Below are 19,045 nucleotides of genomic sequence, written 5' to 3'. Positions count from 1 at the left end.
CCAGCCCTCCGAAGGAGCCCGCCGTGCCCGCCCCTGGGCTCGGACCTGCAGCCCCGGGACTGTGAGACGAGAACTTTCTCTTCTTTAAACCACTCGGTCTGCGATACTTCATTGGGGAAGCTCAGCAAGCTAACACAGGGCTCCCCTGTTGGCGTGTGTGGTTCCTCCAGCTCTGAGGACGATTTATTTTAGCCAATTACACATCACTTTCAGGAATTGAGGAGCTCAGGGGCACCGCCCACCTGCTACCCTCGCTCGCGTCACCACGAGTCGCTCCACCCGCCAGTGGAGAGGCGGGGCGGGGGCGGGGCTAGCCGTTGGCTGTGCGCGTGCTCGGGGGGGCGGGCTTGCCGCTGGGTGTGCGCACGCTCTGCGGGGCGGGGCTTGCGGCTGGATGTGCGCATGCTCGGCGGGGACGGGGCTTCCTGTTGGCTGTGCGCGAGGAGTTACCCGCTGGGCCGGCGCAGGCTGGGAGGCGGGGAGCCGGCGTCCCGGCCCTATAAATTCCGGCGGTCGTGTACCGACCGTGCGGCAGCTCCTCCCTCGCCGGCAGCCGTTTGGTTTCTTGGTTGGCGGAGTTATGTCGCCGTGTGGGCTGCTGCTGCTGCTGCCGCTTCTGGGACGGGTGAGTGGGGCTTGGTCGCGGTGACGGGCCGCTACAGCACGGGCGGCTGCTACTGGTCCGCGGACCCGGGCCCGGGAGAGAGGACGAGAGGCCGGGGCGCGATGGGAGGCCGTGGCGCGGGGTGCGGGGAGAGAGGACGAGAGGCCGGGCCGCGATGGGAGCCGGGGGCGCGGGGTGCGGGGAGAGACGAGGAGAGGCCGGGGCGCGATGGGAGGCCGGGGCGCGGGGAGAGAGGAGGAGAGGCCGGGGCGCGATGGGAGGCCGGGGCGCGGGGTGCGGGGAGAGAGGACGAGAGGCCGGGCCGCGATGGGAGCCGGGGGCGCGGGGTGCGGGGAGAGAGGAGGAGAGGCCGGGGCTCGATGTGAGGCCGGGGCGCGGGGTGCGGGGAGAGAGGAGGAGTGTCCGGGGCGCGGGGAGATGTCGGGGTGCCTGAGGGGGCGGTGGTTCGCGTACGGCAGGGGGTCGGGGGTGGCGGGGGTGCGCGTGGGGGCGGGGCCGTGCCCCGGGCCGGAGACGAAGAGCCCCAGGCGCGAGCTGCGCGGCCGCGATCGGCCGGGGACGTTTGCTGTCCGGCGCGGCCCGCGAAGGCTGGCTGGGTGTCCTGCCGCCCCCAGGCGCTCGCTGACCGCCCCTCGTCCGCCCCGGCCGTGCCGGGTCCCTGGTGGTGCCGGCTGCTGGCGCTGCCGCTGCTCCTACCCGGGCTGAGGGCGTCCTGGTGGGCGACACTGGCGCAGGGTGGGCCCTAGCTGGCGCCCCAGTGTTTTGAGGGTAGCTCGAGACTCTGTGCATGTTCGGGCGCCCCCCGTTGGGCGAGCAGGGCTTGAGGGCGTGGGGCTCCACGGTGCCCCGAGCGGAAACAAGGAAGCGGGACGTGGGGACGAAGCTGAGCGGGTCTGTTTTATTTTTTAAAAAGAAGTCGGGTCTTGTCTCTTTTTTCTTGCTACAAATGAACTCAGCTGTTTCTACTGTAGCGTTCATGCAGAGATGGTTTCATACACATACTCTGTTTCACTCTTATGCGCATCGCTAACGTTCTTTGAAGTGCGAGTGAGTGTCCCCCGCAATGACATGGTCACAGTGAGGGCTGTGTTTCTGAGCGCAGCAAGCAGAGAACGTGTGAAGATTCACTGCGGGGAGCCTTGGCCCAGAGAGTTCTCAGAGTCAGGCTTTGGGGGGCTCCAGGCTGCATTCTTGGTTCCTTTCAACTTGTACATGAACCCAGGGAAACTCCAACTTTCCACACCAAAGGTGTTGTTCAATTTCCTGGAAGCCAGTTTGTCTACAGCGTGGCTGTTTTTCTCTCTTGAGAAGGATGCCCTTTCTGTTTTTAGCACTTTTAAATAATGATCAGTGCATCGACTTCAGGTTTTTTGTGAAATTCTTGAGATCAGTCCATTCTTGGTGTTTTTCTGCCTGGAGTGCATTCCTGCAGGACACCTCCTGAGCATTGTCCTCAGCTCTGGGCTGCCTGCTTGTGCTTGCGTATTTGCCGGGTGTGCACAGGGATGTCTGTGTGGGCTTTGTTCCAGGCAAATTCAGAAGGAGCTCCGACTGGTCCGATTGGCGTGTGCTTTCCTCTATCCTGCCCTGCAGGCTGGCTGTCTGCAGCTTCCTTCTCTGGGATCGTGTGCCCTGTAGCAGAGCCCGTCTGGTGGTGCAGGAAGGCGGGGGCCGCGTTGCCTGCAGGGCTGCAGTAAGAGCTGAGGAGTTTTATCCAGAGAGCTTTTTCTTCCAGGAGCCTTGGCTGTGCATCAGAGCGGGTCGGTTGGTGTTTTCAGGCTGCTTTTCCTCTGTCAGCCTCTTGTCCTTCATCCTGAAGCTTGAGGGCCAGGAGAACCTTCCTGTCCACACCTTCTGGATTTAGCCGCCAACCTGCCTTCGGGCGGCAGAGGAAGCAGCTCTCCTGTGTGGTGGGCCGCTGGGCCCAGGGTTCTCAGGACCGCCTTGCAGAGCCTTTTTCAGAGCAGGGCACTGGGGTTCATTCCCAAGTCTTTCTCAGCCTCCTGCAGGCTCTCCCAGCACCCTCCTTCCTGTGAGGAAGGGTTGCCCAGGGAAGCAGACGGCTCACTTCAGGTTGGTGGCATGTACTGCTCATTTAAGGCCTTTTGTGGGTCCACGAATGTGTTGGTTGTGGTTCCCACAGGGCGTCGGGTGTGCAGTGGGCGATTCTTTTTTTTTTTTTTTTGAGGAGGATTAACCTTGAGTTCACTGCTGCCCATCCTCCTCTTTTTACTGAGGAAGACTGGCCCTGAGCTAACATCCATGCCTATCTTCCTCTACTTTATCCGTGGGACGCCTACCACAGCATGGCTTGCCAAGCGGTGCCATGTCCGCACCCAGGATCCGAACCGGCGAACCCGGGCTGCTGAAGACAAACGTGCGCACTTAACCACTGCGCTGCTGTGCCAGCCCCCAGTGGGCGATTCTTTAGGAGTTTCCTGGGACAGGAGTGAAGGCACTGGAGGGGATTTTTCAGCCTGAGGAGTTGGTAGAAGGAGCCAGGGGGACAGCAGAGGGGGACGGGGAATACTGGAGTGAGGAGAGGGACCCGTGGCCAAGGCAAGCCCCAGGCGGGTAGGGACATTGCCAGTGGGAGGTGGCCCATGGCCAGGAAAATGGGAACCCCTTGGTCATCTGCAAGGGAGGGGCCAGAGGAAGGTGTGAGTGAGGTACACGTGTCAGGTGTGAAACTTACAGGGGCATCAAAAACACTCAGAAAACAGGATAGATATTTTGATGTAGTATTTTTTTTCCCAAGATTGGCCCTGAACTAACATCTGTGCCAAGGTTTTTTTCTCCTTCTCCACAAAGTCCCCTAGTACATAGTTGTCTATTCCAGTTGAAGGTTCTAGTCCTGCTGTGTGGGACGCTGCCTCCACATGGCTTAATGAGCAGTGCTAGGTCCGTGCCCAGGATCCAAACTGGTGAAACCCTGGGCCGCCGAAGCGGAGCGCACAAACTTAACCGCTCAGCCCTGGGACTGGCCTCCTTTTTTTCTTCAGGGGAAGATTTCTCCTAAGCTAACATCTGTTGACAGTCTTTTTTTTTTTTTAAATTTCTTTTCGTTTTTCTCCCGCCAAAGCCCCAGAACGTAGTTGTGTGCAGTTGTTGGTCCTTTTAGTTTTTCTGTGTGAGCCGCCACCATGGCAAAGGCTATTGACAGATGAGTGATGTGGTTTCGTTTGATGCGGCGTTTTTAAAACATGAACAAATCATGCAAAAAAATCAAATCATTTTAAATAGAGACAGAATGCGACCCTGACCCCGCTCAGCTGCTTCGCATCCTGGTATCCCAACTCCGGTTCCAAAAAAACTTTATGTACAAAGGCCGGCAGCCGTTTGCCAATCTGATTTTTTAAAATATTGCATGAAATAGTATTTCTCTTCATTGCTGAGTGTTTTGGGAGCCCTTCCATTTTGCCTCGTCCTGGGCCTGAGAGGTCAGGGGATGCAGGAATGGGGGGCACACACTAGGGGGCAGCCAACCCTGGTGAAGCCGAAACAGCCGCTGACCCTCCCAAACTCGCTCTTGGTCGCTGTGAGGAGGCGGAGCAGGGTGTTTTCAGCAGGAGGAGCGGTGGCAGGATGGGAGGCGCTGGGCAGAGAAGGCTTGATGTGGCGTTGAGGTGGGCAGCCCTGCCGGGGAGGGCCAGGCCCTGCGTGGCCAGAGGAGAGGACACGACTTCCTGTAGTGTTTCCCGCTTGCCGGGGACCGGCAGTGGGCTGTGACGGTGAGCCTTGCCTGGTTGGAGGACACAGCCTCCGTTATCTTGACCGGGCAGAGTTCCCGAGACAAAAGCTGCATTTCTCTGGTCTGGGGCTTTTTGTTTTCATAAGTTTTTAATTTTTAAAGTTTCATTTTGAAATAACTTCAGACTTAGAAAGTTACCAAAATAGACCAAATAGTGGCACAACAGTGTGAATGCACTAAATGCCACTGTATTGTACACTTTCAAATGGTTACTTTCAAGTTACGTGAATTTTAGCCCAATTGAAAAAACCCCACAATATCCTTCAAAAAATAAAAGAAGAAGTCAGATAGCACAAAGACTTTGCGTGCCACCCCCCAGCTCTCACAGAGGATGGCATCTTCCGTGCCCTCAGTGCAGCGGGCAGAGCCAGGAGAGGGACACGGGTGCCATGCTGTCAGCTGCAGGCCTGCACACCGCCTGCATTCGTCGGCAGGCGGCCCGCTGATGTCCTTGGGTAAAGTCAGAGCCCTCCCTCAGTCTTTCTTTCCACAACCTTAACACTCTTGAAGAGTACTGACCCATCGTTTCATACCCTGTTTCTCAATTTGAGTTTGTCTGATGGTTTCTTATTTCCAGTTAGAATAGAAGTGATGCGCACAGTGGACGTATGCTGCGTGCTTTTAACTGCCCCATCTCGGGAGACCGTGGTGCGTGATGTCGAGTCGTCTCCTTCTATGCGTGATGTCGAGTTGTCTCTGTACTGGCGGCGTTGACTTGGTCCCGGTGGTGTTTCCAGGTCTTCACTGTGAAGTTACTGCTTTTTCCGTGGGTAGTTACCAAGTGTCTTGCGAGGAGCTGCTTTGAAACGGTGTAAATATTCTGCCTTTCTTCCTGCTTTCCCTGAGGATGTTAGTGTCCACTGACGATTCTTGCCTGACACAGTTAGGACGGTGGTGTTTGCAAACTGAATTTTCTTCTTTAAACTTACCTAAAATACTTTTCCTTTGCTACCTTTGCCTCATTTTCCCCAAGTTAAAATGCAACGTAAACCAGTAAAAACTAAAAATAGAGTCTCTTCAGTTTTGCCGTGAAGGAAAGGAAAATAGGATCTGGAGGAGCCAGGAAGAATAAGGAAGCACAAGCCAGAAAAGAAGGGAAAAAAAGGGAATCAGAGAAAGTCTGATATCAAAAACACAAAGTAAGATGGTAGAAATCAATGTAAAAGAGAGTAATCTGATCCGTATAAATAGGTTAAACTCAGTTGTGAGTCATCAGGTTGAATTAGAAAAATCGAGCGATGTGGTGTTTTGAGGGCTGTGCCCTAAAAGAAGTGACACAGCGCTTACCCAGCAGTGCAGTGGAGAGGAAAGGCTGGCAGCATCGAGGGCAGGCTTGTTGTCACCTCGGCGTAGCCGGGGTGCCACAGTCACACTCAGATAAAAGGGTTCTGGCTCGACAGACTGGATAGGGAAAGAAGTACAGGACAATGATGACCAAAGGAACAAGCCACAGCAGGTGACGGTTGATTCTCGTATTTGCGATACTTCTGTTCTCGAACGTCGCTGTGGATGGGGAATGAGCCAGCACTGAGCCACTGCCGGTAGGAGACACACAGGGCTAGGTCCCTGCGAGCCTCCGGTCACAGCATTTTCATCAACATATCAATACGTCCCCTCGCTTTCTGTGTGTTTCTGTTTAAAGCCACCTGGTTTAATGTAGAGTTGATTCGTTAGCACGGACTCAAGGCCAAGAGTGCTATAGCTCGTGCCTGAAGGAAGCTCATCTAACACACGTATTTTCTCCATAAGACACACGGGGCCTAGTGCCCTAAGGAATACCACACCGCGCTTCAGCACTGCACTAGGGGGCCACTGTAAACAGCAAAATCACCAAAGTAGCACAGAAATATGAAGAATCAACCAGGCCGCAAAGAGGACACTTGTTTAGACTCTGAGAACTGAACAAGATGGCAGAGCGTCGCCTTGGTCTACCGCCGCTGGGAACACGTGTGCCTGGTGGTGGAATATTCGGCTGTCCTGCCAGTGTCCCAGAAAGCGACAGTATCGACGTTGGGGTTGTAAATAAATTTTAGCGAGTAGCTGGGTTTGCAAGTATAGAATTCGGCGGATAAGGAGGATCAACTGTGCTAGTGAAACGATCGTGAAATTGGATGTATCCAATAACGTAACCTCAAATGTCACAAAGCAAAAACGGACATAACTGTAGGAAATCTACAAATCCATCCACTTAGGAGATTTTAATCTGCCTCAAAAATGAATAGATGGAGCAGAAAAAATGTAAAAAATTGGGACCACCTAAGGAAGAGGCTTCATTCTGTGTTTGTGTGTGTGTGTGTACACAGATGGCTGTGCAAACTCAGATCCCTCTTCCCAATGGATAATGTCCTTTCTTAACAAAGGGTACACAAGTGCTGTAAAAATTAACCGTGTTCCAAAGACCGTCCCGTACAGAATCCGGTTCTGACCACGCGAATAGAATAGATGTCACAGTAGAGGTAGCCGAGCAAACCACGTGCATGTGGGAGCTAAAGAACACACCCCCGCCGAATAATAGCTGCTCCGCAGAGCAGGTCAAACAGCACAGACATGTCTAAGAAAAGGGTCCCAGTGTGTGCTCCTCCAGTGAAGCGCACCCCCGCGAGCAGAGCAGTGCTCCCAAGTGGCGGGCGGCGTGTCGAGGACGTGGACCGTTCCCTTGGGAGCAGAGGCATCTCTTGGTAACGCCAGTCTCCCCTTTGTGATTGAAGGTGACCACAGCACCCAGTGTGACCGAGTGCGGCCCGGATGAGTATGAGGCTGAGGGTCTCCACCTGTGCTGCAAACTCTGCCCAGCTGGTAAGCCCCTGGATGTCTTCCAGAACTTTCGGAGGCAGACCTCCTGTCCTGAGGGGAGGGAGGCTGCAGGTCCTTTGAGCAGAGCTGGAGGCTGCCCTGTGTGGGGAGAGCCTGGCTGGCTCGGGGTACGTGGGCCTCCCCTGGGCAGCCACTCACCGCTGTTTACCTGCTCAGGCCACCCTGCTCCCCTCTTTGGGGCTGTCGTTGGAGCAGAGGGGTTTGTGTGCTTGTTCTGAGGTGGGTGAGTGAGTTCTGCAGGGCTTGGAGGACGGAAGTGGGGGTGCAGGCCCAGGCTGGACACTCCCACCTGCCCTCCTGTCGGGGGTGGTGGTGGACTCCCAGGGAAGGGAAGCTCCCTGCAGAGAGGCCATGGCCACTTCCTCGCCCACAGCTGATCCCTGGAGGTTTATCCCTCCTCACAAGGAAGCTGTGAAATCGGAATTCCCCCGTGAAGCCAACGATGAGCTGCAGCTCTCAGGGCCTGCTCCCCCCACCCCCCAGTCCTCAGCTCCTCATGGCCAGTCATGGCCACAGCACCTGGGCCTTCAGGGGGAACCTGGTCAGGGGCCCACCACCCAACCGCCCACACCCCATCTGCACACGTGGACAGGTGTGCACACAGTAGCAATGAAATGACCTTCATGGGTCTCCTCTTTGAAAAGGCCCACTCCGTCCCTACACCCATCGCCATCCATACCCCCCAGTCACACGCATGCCTCATTTTGTCCGTGAACCTGTGCTTCCATGGGGCTGCCGCTTCAGGGAGCACACATACCCATACATAAACTACATGCACACGCACACCTATATGCACATGCACGCACCACATCTGGGAAAGAGTGAACATCGTTGGCCCCACGTGAAATCCGTGGACTCCCGGCACACGTGCAGAGTGGGTGCTGTTATGGCCTCTTCCCAGGGAGGCCATGATTTGGCTCAGCTCCAGTCTTTGCATGTGGCGAGCGCTGGGCCAGGAGGGTGTCCCTAGGACTGGGTCAGCTGCCTCTGTGGATGGGGCCGTGAGCTGCTGAGTCTGCGCAGGTTGTCAGGAGCCTGGGGTGGAGGCAGGATGGAGGTGTTCGCAGGCTCTCAGACGGGTCCAGCATCAGTGCTCAAAACAGTCCGCTTACACATGCTGCAGGACACCCATCAAAGCCGAGGGGCGATTCAGGTCCCCAGTTCCTGGGACGCGCAGCCCACTACCAGTCGCAGTGTTCCGAGGAGATAGGATTCGAGGGTGGGTACTATGCAGAGGGCCCAGCGCCCAGGCGCCTCGGGGCCTCCTCGAGCAGAGGCCTCAGGGCCCAGATCAGGTCTGTGCTGGAGCAGGACTGCCCTGGGCCCTCACCTCCCCTCTGTGCCCCCCGCCCCCGCAGGGTCCTACGTCAGCGAGCACTGCACGGTGAACCACAGCAAAGGGCAGTGCAGGGAATGTGAGCCTGGAACCTTCACTGCCCACCCCACGGGGATGACCAGCTGCCTGCCGTGTGCCCAGTGCCGGGAGGGTAAGTGGACTGCAGTCAGGCTCCGGGAGTCTTTTTGTTTTCAAATAGGGGCCCTTCAACCGGCTTGTAGAAACCGCCCCAAAGGGCATGATGACAGATGACACAGCAACTGAGCTGCCACCGTAGCCCTCAGCCGTGGTGTGTTTTATATGATGATCCGTGTAGATGGTGAAAGGGGCCATCTCCGTGTGAGCAGGCTCTCAGAGTTGCCACGTACCAGAATAATATACGGAAGTTCATCTAAATCTCTCTATATCCCCAAACTTGTTTTAAAAATGTAACTTTAAAAAAATATACCATTTGTATTAACAAAAACAAAAAATATAAGATACTTTGGAATAAATGCAGCAAAGGATGTGTGAACATTTATGTGAACAAGCAGCATTTAAGAAACTCTAAACATGCAGAGCGAGACAAGATGATCGTGAGTACGATGTCAGTCCTGCGTGGAATGATTCTCCGATCAGTGCGTTCCCTGTGAAATTCCCCACGGGACCGTCCACTCGTCATGCTGTCCACCTGCGATACAGACAACTTGCATTAGAAGAAAGTCCCTACAGGACTTTGCACGAAACCTGATAAGCTGACAACTCCCAAAAGACTGCTGGAGAACGCAGAGAAGATGGCATGCTGGCTGTCCCAGGTAGCAAGACTGTATGGAGACAGTTACAGACAGCGTGGTGTTCCCGTAGGGGTAGACCATGGGACCCGTGCAAATAGCCCTGTGGATGTGGAGTGCAGTGTGGTGCTGTGACCTGTCGCTTCACAGGAGGAAGGTGGGACCCTCAAGCGATGCTAGGACAGATCACGAATTGTCCACGTAGGAAGAGATCCCCTGCAGGACACAAGTTTCTACTGTCCCTACCTCTCGCCAGCCACAAAAATCAATTCCTGGTGCATCAAAATCCATAGGTGAAAAGTAAAACTTTAAGAAGAAAAGATATGGGGCCGGCTAGGTGGTATACCAGTTAAGTGCACACGTTCCGCGTTAGCGGCCCAGGGTTTGCCAGTTCGGATCCCAGGTGCGGACATGGCACCTGCTTGGCAAGCCATGCTGTGCTAGGCATCCCACATATAAAGCAGAGGAAGAGGGGGCACGGATGTTAGCTCAGGGCCAGTCTTCCTCAGCAAAAAGAGGAGGATTGGCAGCAGTTAGCTCAGGGCTCATTTCCTCAAAAAAGAAAAAAAGAAAGAGTATTTATGACTTGAGGACAGTGAAAAGATGTTTGTTAAAAGAAAAACATAAAAGATTGATAAATGTGACTACATTAAAATGACAGAGTTCTGTTCATCAAAAGACACCCAAATTGGAAAAGTGAAGCCGTGAATTGGGAGAATATATTTATGATACATACAACTCATGCAAAATTAGTATCCAGAACAAAAAAAGCTTGCGTATAAATCAATAAGGTTTGAAATTTTTTTTTTTCTTCCTGAGGAAGATTCACCCAGAGCTAACATCTGTTGCAAATCTTCTTTTTGCTTGTGAGCCTCCACAACAGCATGGCCACTGATAGACGAGTGGTGTGGGTCCCCACCCGGGAACTGAACCCAGGCTGCTGAAGCAGAGCTCGCTGAACTTAACCACTAGGTCACCCAAGCTGGCCCGGATTGAAAAAAAAATTAAGTGGGAAGAGACAAGGACATTACAGGGAAGATGAAAGAGAAATGATCAGGAAGCATAGAAAAAGGCCTGGAGTAAATAAAAAGGGACTCTATTTTTTATCTACTAGACTGACAGATTTAAAAGGTTGATGCCAAGTGTTCATGGGGACATGGAACAATGAGAACTCAAAAACTAATGGAAGAAGTAGGAAATGGGTACAGCCACTTTCGGAAACAATTTTCGCATAGTTACTGAAGTTGAAAATGTGCCCCAGCCGGGGCCCAGCCGCTCCACGTCTCCGTCTAGACCTGGACAAGCTCTTGCCGTGTGTGCCGAGCGAGATGGGGAAGAGTTTGTAATAACGTGAAGGCAGAAGCACCCCAACCGCCGGTTGACAGCGCAGTGGGTGTAAACGATCGTGGGAATTCACGCTGTGCTTAGTGCCCGCCCCGAGAATGGGCTGAAACAATACAAGTGAGCAGAAGCCGCCCCGGGCTGGGGTGCGCAGCAGGATCCCGCTGATGCCCGTGTCGTGTCAAACACCGGGTTCAAGGACGACGAGAATGTGATGGGATTAGAGGGCTGAAGTAGGGGTGTGGGGACAGGGCCTCAGGCGCGTGGTGGTGGGCTGGGTGTCAGGCTCGGGATGCGGTCCCGTTTTGTTTTCATTTATAGCTCACGTCAAGTTCTTTCAGGGTGTTAGAGGAGAAAATGTGGGGGTCGGCACAGGCCTCCTTAAGCACGCCCCCCTTTGGGAAGCTGTTCGCCCCAGCACAGATTCAGCGCCCGACGTTCGGCGGGTCTCGCCCTGCGCCTGTCTGGCGGGTGTGGACGAGCACTCTGGCAGGGCGGCGTCGGCGTGACCGCAGAGGCGTTGCTGGCGGCCGGGGGTCAGGGCTTCTCTGCTGTCCACTGCTCGCTCTGATGTGTTCCTCGCACGAGCACGCAGGAGGGGAGTCCTTTGTGGGGCAAATGAGATGAAGAGAAAAATAGGGGGATATGTCAGAGGGGTTGCATCTGGCCCCCACCCCACATTTCAGGGGTACCCACTGGTCTCTGCGAAGCCCCCAGGTCTTGGGGTCACCCATCAGCCTCTCCGTGGACACCCTGATGGCGGGGGACACGGTCTGGCTGTTCCCTCCTCTCCGTCCCTGTTTGAGAAGGGAGGCTGAGTGCAGATTCTGTGGCTGCCACCCAGCAGCTGGACGTGGCCCCGGGTGACTGACCCTCAGCCCTCCCTCTCGCAGATCAGGAGGTGGTGACGAACTGCTCGCGGGTCAGCGACCGGCAGTGCCAGTGCCAGCAGGGCAGCTTCTACTGCGACTCCCCGGACTGCGCTGAGAAGTGTTTCCGCTGCACAAGGTTCGGGCCTCGGGGGCGCAGGCAGACCAGACAGGCCTGGGATGGGACCCCCACTCCTCCATTGACCGTCATCTTGGTTTTGGGTCATTTAGTTATCTGCCACCCCCCAGAGCCTCAGTTTCCCCATCTGTAAAATGGGGCCAGTGGTAGCACTTACCACATACAGGTGCCCTGCAGATTAAATGTGACGTCGCCTGGATGTTTCCCCCTGGTGGCCGGCCTTGAGTCAGTGCTCGTTGGTTCATTCATTCATTCATTCACTCACGAATGGTTCTGAGCCCCACTACGTCTGGCAGGTGGCATTGCAGGCCCTCAGCCCCCAGCAGGGGTGCAGACAGAGGGTCAGGACACGTATGCGGTGAGCTGTCGGTGAGGAGTGGGGGTGAGGGGGCGGCACTGGGCAGAGAGGACGGCAGTAGCGTCCTGGCGCTGCTAGAAGAAGGCACCACACTAGGGGCTTTAAAACAAACAGCAGAAATGTGTTCGTTCACAGTTCCAGAGACAAGCAGTCCGAATGGTGGTGTCGGCAGGGCGCCCTCCCTCTGCAGGATCTGGGGAGGCTCCTTCCTCGTCTCTTCCAGCTCTGGGTGCTGCCAGCGCTCCTCCGCTGTGGACTCACTGTGGCGGCCTCTGCTTCTGCCTTCACGGGGTTCTCCCCTGCGTGTTCGTGTTGCTGCATCTTCGCGGGGCTTTCTCTCTATCTGCGTGCAGATTTCCCTCTTGGGAGAGCAGTCGTGGATTACAGCCCACCCTAATGCAGTATGACCTCTCTCAATGATATCTACGAAGACCCTGTTTCCTCATAAGGTTTCCTTCTGAGGTCCCGGGTGGGCGTGGGTTTCGGGAGGACTTTTTGGGGAGACGTTTGCAGTGGTAAAGCCACGTGCAAAATAGCTCACATTTCTGAGGCACAGGTAGATTCTTAAATACCACTCAGACTGTGTTGAACCGCTGGCTTGTGTACCTGACAGATTCCAAGTCAGGACTGCCTTTAGGCCTGGTTTGATCAGGCCTCTGGCTTCTCTGCTCTTGCTTCCCTGTCCCCTTCTCCATGGGCTTCCTCTTTGGGCTCACTTCCCTCTTGGTAGAGATACAGCTACAACTGGTTCATTCCTCATAGCTGCACACAGCTCTATCCAGGAACAGAGAGGGTGGGCTGCTGTTCCTGCATATATCACAGAGAATTCCCAAGCTTTACTCTCACTGAACCAATTTGGGCCACGTTGCCAGGGAAATGGCAGACAATGATTGCCTGCAGCCTGGCGGGCCATCCTGGGAGCTGGGGCTGGTCCCTTCTAACCCCTTGCCTGTGGGTATGAGAAGGATGCTTTGGGCCCAATGGGTGGGGGAAGCAATGATCCATTTCTTTCTTTCTTTTTTTTTTGGCGAGGAAGATTGGCCCTGAGGTAACATCTGTTGCCAGTCTTCCTCTCTCTTTTGTTTTTCCTCCCCAAAGCCCCAGTACATAGTTGTCCATCCTAGTTGTAAGTCCTTCTAGTTCCTCTATGTGATGCCGCCACAGCATGGCTTGATGAGCGGTGTAGCGCCAGGATCCGAACTGATGAACCCCAGACCACCAAAGTGGAGTGCGCGAATCTAACCACTATGCCGCCAGGCCGGCCCCCAGAGTTTCTTCTCTCTTTCCTTTCAGGTGTCAAGGTTCAGTCCTTCAGCCCTGCAGTGCCACACGGGATACAGTTTGTGCCGTAGAAACTAACCAGGAGCCAGATGAGAGGCTGATTCCATTTCTTCAAGGTGGCTCGGCACACCTTTGCCACGAAGGTAACTCGTTTAGGCTCTGCGGGCCCTGTGGCTGTGTGGTCACTACTCAGTGATCAGCGGGAGAGCACTTTGGGGCCTGGGGAGTCACGACCACTGCCGTCGCTCCCAGGAGCAGAGACTTTCTTTCTGCTCAGTAGGATGAGGAAGGCGTGCTGAGCCCTGCTACAGCATCCTCTCCTTTGCCTCCTTCCAGGAAACGGAAACTCGAGTGAGCCCTTCATTGCGGTGGCGGTGGTGGTTGTCCTCTTCATCATCGTCATCATTGTCGTTTACCAGAAAAAAGGTAAATTAGAGTTAGATGAATCCTGGAGTAAAATAGATCAGCCACTGTGTCAGGAGCTCAGAAGTGGGCCCTGGTGGAGCAAGGTTCTTGACAGGTTTTCATTTAAAACACAGCTATGCGCACTTTGTAACTCAAGGGGCCGCTCGGGCGCCTGAGCTTGGCGCTCTGGGGCGGGGAGCCGTGCGCTGTGCTCCCTGACCCAGGGGCCTTAACGCCCCGAATCTCGGGTCAGCTGAGATTCCAGCCAGCTGCAGACTGGCTGTCTGGGGTGCACTGCGCCAGGAGGGTGGGGAGACTTCAGCCAGGGGCAGTTGCTCGAGGGAGGAGGGCTCCGGCCGGGCCCCGGGGACTGGCGAGCGCTCCGTGTCACCTCACCTCCTGTGTCTTCCAGGTGTCCAGATTCGCCGGCGGGTGGTCGGTTGCTTGAAAGGTAAGTCCTCTTTGTTGTGAATTCAAGGCATTTCATCTCCCCCGTGGAAGTCATTGTCCTGTTGAGTATCAGTTATTTTCATTTCTGTCTTCTTTGTTTTCAGGTGAATCGGAGGAGCCCGGCAGCCCTGTAAGTATCACCCAGGGCTTCGCCTAATGGTAGCTTCAGTCCTTGAAGGCAGTGGGGCCTCAGGAGACATCCCAGGGGCGGGCGCAAGGCAGCCCCAGGCCTTCCCACCTGGTCTGCAGCCCGCTGTGCGGTGCTGTCTGCCTCCACCTTGTCACAGCCCCAGAATGTCTGTGCTGAAAGAAGATTTAAATTCCGCTGGTCTAGGCCACTGAGTGGAAACTGAGGCACACAGGGGCAAAGGGCTTTGTCTTAGTTTCCTAAAGCTATCTAAACAAATTGTCACCAACCGGGTGGCTTGAAACAGTAAGGAACTTACTGTCTGCCAGTTCTGGAGGCCCGCCGTCCGAAATCAAGGTGTCGGTGGGGTTGGCTCCCTGAGGCTCGCGGTGGGCAGGGGGCTCTGCCCCGCCTCTCTCCTCGGTTGCCAGCGATCCTCAGCATTCTTTGGCTTGTAGACGCTCGCCCGAGTCTCTGCCCCCGTCTTCACGGGGTGCTCTCCCCATGTGTCTCTGTAGCTTAATCAGTATCCTTATAAGGACACTCGTCATTGGATTTAGGGCCCTCTCTAATCCAGTATGACCTCGCCTGCAAAAACCCTATTTCCAAGGGAGGTCCCGTTCACATGTCCCAGGGTTAGGACGTGGGCATCTCTCTTTGGGGGCCACCGTTCAACCCACAAGAGTCTTGTGTTGGGATCCCCTGGGGAGTGGGTGGCAGAGTGGGACCTGACCCCATGCAGTATTCTCTCAAATGGCACAGCTCTGGCTTACCTATCAGACTGTTGGCATTTCTTTCTCTAAAAGTGGCTTGGGAACGGCCCATCCTGCAGGCTCCTGGCACCAAAAGAAATGACTTTGTCTTTCAGCCACCTGCACGCAGCCAGCCTGATGACGCATTGCTACCACTGGACCCTGAGCGGGGCCCATCAGCCGCTGGTGTGGAAACAGACCGGGAGTTGGAGGAAGAAAGTTTGGCTTTGGCCCCCAGGGCCGGGACCTGCCCAGGGCTGTCTGAGGACCCCGAGGAAAGCATCGAATTGCGGGTGCCAGCAATTCGTGTGCCTGGCGCCCATGGGCCCAAGGGCATGGCGGAACAGCACCGCTCCCGCAGTAGTCTGGAGCAGGTGAGTGAGACATCTGGGTGGCTCTGAACAATAACAAAGCCTACGTTTATTGAGCGCTTACTGTATGCAGGGCCCTGTGTTCAGTGCTAACACGTGTGCTCCTCTCACATTCTTGTATGAGTGTCCTGGGGCAGCCTCCACAAAGTTCCTACCACGGTCATGGCGGCTGAAACAGCAGGAATTCATTGTCTCCCAGTTCTGGAGGCTGGGAGTCCGAGATCAAGGTGTGGGAGGGCTAGTTTCTCCTGAGTGCTGTGACGGACAGTCTGCTCCCGGCCTCCCGCCTGGCCGTGGGTGGTTTCTGGCAATCTGTGGGGTCCTTGGCTTGTAGTAGCGCCATCCCGATGGCGGCCCTCGTCTTCGCATGACATTCTCCCTGTGTGTGAGCCCGTGTCCACATTTCCCCTTTCTATGAGGGCACTATTCAGATTAGGGCCACCCAAGATGAGCAGACACCTGCTAAGTGGCCCTGGGGAGGAGGGCCCCTTGGGAAGATGGGACGTTGTGTGCAGCTGAGGGGAAGGGTGTCAGGGAGGAGATCATGGGGCCCCTGTGCCGGAGGTCGTGGGCCCCTGGGCCCCTGACTCTGGCCTAGAGGTGGAGAACTCGGAGACTGTGGCTGAGTGGCTCGTGTGCCCTTAGGCAGCATTTCAGGGAGGTGGTCTGTGATCCTCGGATTCTCCAAGGAGTCCAAGAACATGAAATGCACAAGTGAGGACTCTGCCCATGTCAGTGAGAGGCACTGGGCGGTCAGGCAGGGTGCGGGGGCCCTGGGTGCCCCTCTCAGACTGTGCCGTGAGCATGCAACCCGTCTTAGTCTGCGGCTGAGCAGCTACGGGACAAGGAGGGTGAGGCAGGCGCCGAGCCAGCAGGGGACAAGAGGCAGAGCTGGGACTTGAACCTCGCAGTCATGTTCTGGGCCTTACGCCCAGGGCAGGCGGCTTGATACTAAAGAGAAGGCCTCAGCTCGTCCTCAGGAGGCCCGGGCGTGGGGAGCCATCGCTAGTAGCGGCTCCTTACAAGGGCGGGCGGTCCAGGGTGTCTGGAGTCCGGTCCGCACTGAGGTTTCCATGAACCAGGAAACTGCGTGTGAGTCACTAACATTGCTTCACGGTGCGTTCTGTGCACAGGTGTCCTCTCCGTTAGTATTGTCCCGAGTAGAACGGGTCACCCCCAGGTGACATCATTTTACTGATTCCTGCCGCCGCCATCCCCCCCCAGGGTGGAGGGAGCGAGGGCTGGGTCTGGGAAAGAGTCGGGGGGCACGCTCAGAGCAGCCGGGCCACCCAAGCAGGGTGAGCCGTGACAAGACAGTGTCCTCGAGCCCCAGCAGTGACCTGCGGAGCATGACCCAGAGGACACAGGTGGGCTGTGAGCTCTCTGCCACCTGTGGGTGGGACACGGGGGCACTTCCCTGTGGGCGGACTTTGCCGTCCCACTCTTGGGTCTCAGGTGCACGGAGGGCCGCTGGCCCCGACCCCCTGTTCCTACCAGAGAGCACGTTCCGGTTCTGTTGCAGTAGAATTCCCCGAAGAGGCCACACAGATTTCTTCTCCTGGAACAATTTTATTCTCTTTTCTCTGCAGGAATATGAACAAACGTATTTTTTGAAGGACACGTCCTGTAACAGTAAGTAACCTGAATTCTTCTTTTATATTGACTGTTCAGGCTCAAATCCTGTTTGCGGTGAACGTCAAGGCCTCATGTGTTTATTTCTGAGATGGGGGAACATCTGCCTCCTCGAGGCTATAAGGACCTCCCCTGTGGATTTGAAATTCAGTTTTTCACGTTCACTAAGGAAATTAGAGAAAATAGACGTTTGTCAAATAGAAGTTTTGTGGGGTTCATAAAGAGTGAGTGTTGCTATTATTTTATAAAACGTTCATGTTTTTAAGAAAACACATGAGTGAGTGGTAGGAATACTTGCGTCACCCTCGATTGTTGGGTCCCTCGTTGGCTCCGATGCTGTGTTTTTAGTGGTACGAGAGTCAGGATTTGTTGAACACATGCTGCATAGCAGCTGCTGTCTATAACCTCATCCTCACCAGCAGCTCGGTGAGACTGCCCCATTTCACAGGTTTAAAAGCAAGAGAATCCGAAACCCAGAGAGGTTACAAAACTTGCCCCAGGTCTCAGATCCTGAGCGCGGCACCCCTGGCTCATGCCGCGAGGTCTTCTCAGGGCCGACCCCCTTACAGCCTCTCTCCCGGTGTCAAGGGAGACAGGAAGGGCAGGGGGCCCCTCAGCGGATTCCTTATCCCCACGGGGCTTCGGGCTCTCCCAGATCCTTGCTTCCTCCTGCTGGGCTCGTTGGCTCCAGGAATGAATGAGGCACGGGCGCAACCAGAACCCGAGCTGCGCAGGCCCTGGACTGACCTCCGTCTCCTGGCCTCTGCGCCTGCTCCCTTCTGTGGGATCAGCTGGGGTTGCACAGCGCCTCCCACGTCCTGGGCCGGGGCGTGCCGGCTGGTGTGCAGCCCTCGGGAGAGGAGGAGACGCCTCTGGGACAGCACCCCCAGGGAGCAGAGTGACAGTGCGTGCTCCACGTGCCTTCCAGAAATGTAAACAAATGCTTCCTTTTTGTTTTTCAGCCACCAGTCAGACCTATTATATCTTCGGACAGGAGGTTACACCAAGTAAATGGAACATGTTTATGACGCTTATCGGACTCGAAGGAAACGAGATCGAGAGGTGCCGTTACGAAAATCAAGGAAATTTGATTGAAGGGCACCATAAGATGCTCATCACGTGGAGAAACAAGTTAGGCAGGGAAGCTTCTATTTTTAAATTCATGGCTGCCCTCCATCAAATGCGGTTACGTACATGTTTGGAAAATATTATAAACAAATTGATTGCTGAAAATATTTTAGCTAAGCATGCAGAGACCCCAAATTAGAGTCCACTCCTTTGGTACAGGCGCATGCCTTTAAGCAGTGTCGTGAATGGGTAGGAGCTGAGCTTCCCACCCAGTGCTGGCCCCGGCAGAAACTTCCTGAATCCTCACTGGAGCTGTGCACGTCGTCTCAATAGAGTCTACATAACACTTCCTGTGGGGAGGTCAGTTCCGCATACACCCAAGAGTGCCGGTCTGCCAGGGCAGGGGAGTCCAGGCGGGCTGCCTCTGGCCAGCGTGGCAGAGGTGGGCAGGTCCTCAGTGGACTTCAAGGAGCTGTGAGCTTGTCTCCTGGAAACCACTTATTGTGCTGGGTAGGTTCACCTTCCCTGGAACCTGTTCCCAGGCACCGAGGCCGGGAGAGTTTGGTGATTGTCTTTCTGCAGCCACCGACTCCTTGATCTCAGTCACTGGGATGTCCCCATGACCTCGACTAGGTGCCCCATAGGCACCTTGGTGACTGCTCTGAGCTGTCATTCAGCACTCGTCTATACCTGGCACGGGGATCAGACCATCGCTCGGGGCTTCCGCCTGATGAGAAGACTGGACTGACACTAGATCCCACCTTTCTAAGGCAGGTCGGGGCATGGTGACAGACACAGAGAAGTTTTCTAACTGTTGTAACTTTGATGTAATTGTATTGTAAATGTATTGTAAACATTGATGCGAAATGTGTTTTACCAAAAGATTGTACACGTTCAGCATCCACTTCTAATTTGTCTTTACTAATAAAAAGCAATACCTTAAATAACGTTTCCTC

The 19,045-nt window shown here is 55.2% G+C and overlaps 1 protein-coding gene across 1 annotated transcript; it reads left to right on the top strand.

Moving 5' to 3' along the window:
• The first annotated feature begins 341 nt into the window (after positions 1-341).
• On the top strand, positions 342-19,033 carry LOC138916765 (tumor necrosis factor receptor superfamily member 1A-like). The gene is made up of 11 exons (XM_070230283.1): positions 342-625; positions 7,085-7,172; positions 8,549-8,677; positions 11,531-11,645; positions 13,297-13,427; positions 13,621-13,710; positions 14,102-14,140; positions 14,244-14,269; positions 15,135-15,392; positions 16,979-17,021; positions 17,984-19,033. Exons 1-11 carry the CDS (start codon positions 395-397, stop codon positions 18,286-18,288), a joined length of 1,455 nt encoding a protein of 484 aa, XP_070086384.1. The 5' UTR covers positions 342-394; the 3' UTR covers positions 18,289-19,033.
• The last annotated feature ends 12 nt before the right edge of the window (positions 19,034-19,045 follow it).

The sequence above is a fragment of the Equus caballus genome, chromosome 12 (genome assembly GCF_041296265.1).
Source record: "Equus caballus isolate H_3958 breed thoroughbred chromosome 12, TB-T2T, whole genome shotgun sequence".
NCBI lineage: Eukaryota > Metazoa > Chordata > Mammalia > Perissodactyla > Equidae > Equus > Equus caballus.
The sequence above is the reverse complement of the archived record's forward strand: the minus strand, read 5'-3'. Positions and strand labels throughout refer to the sequence as shown.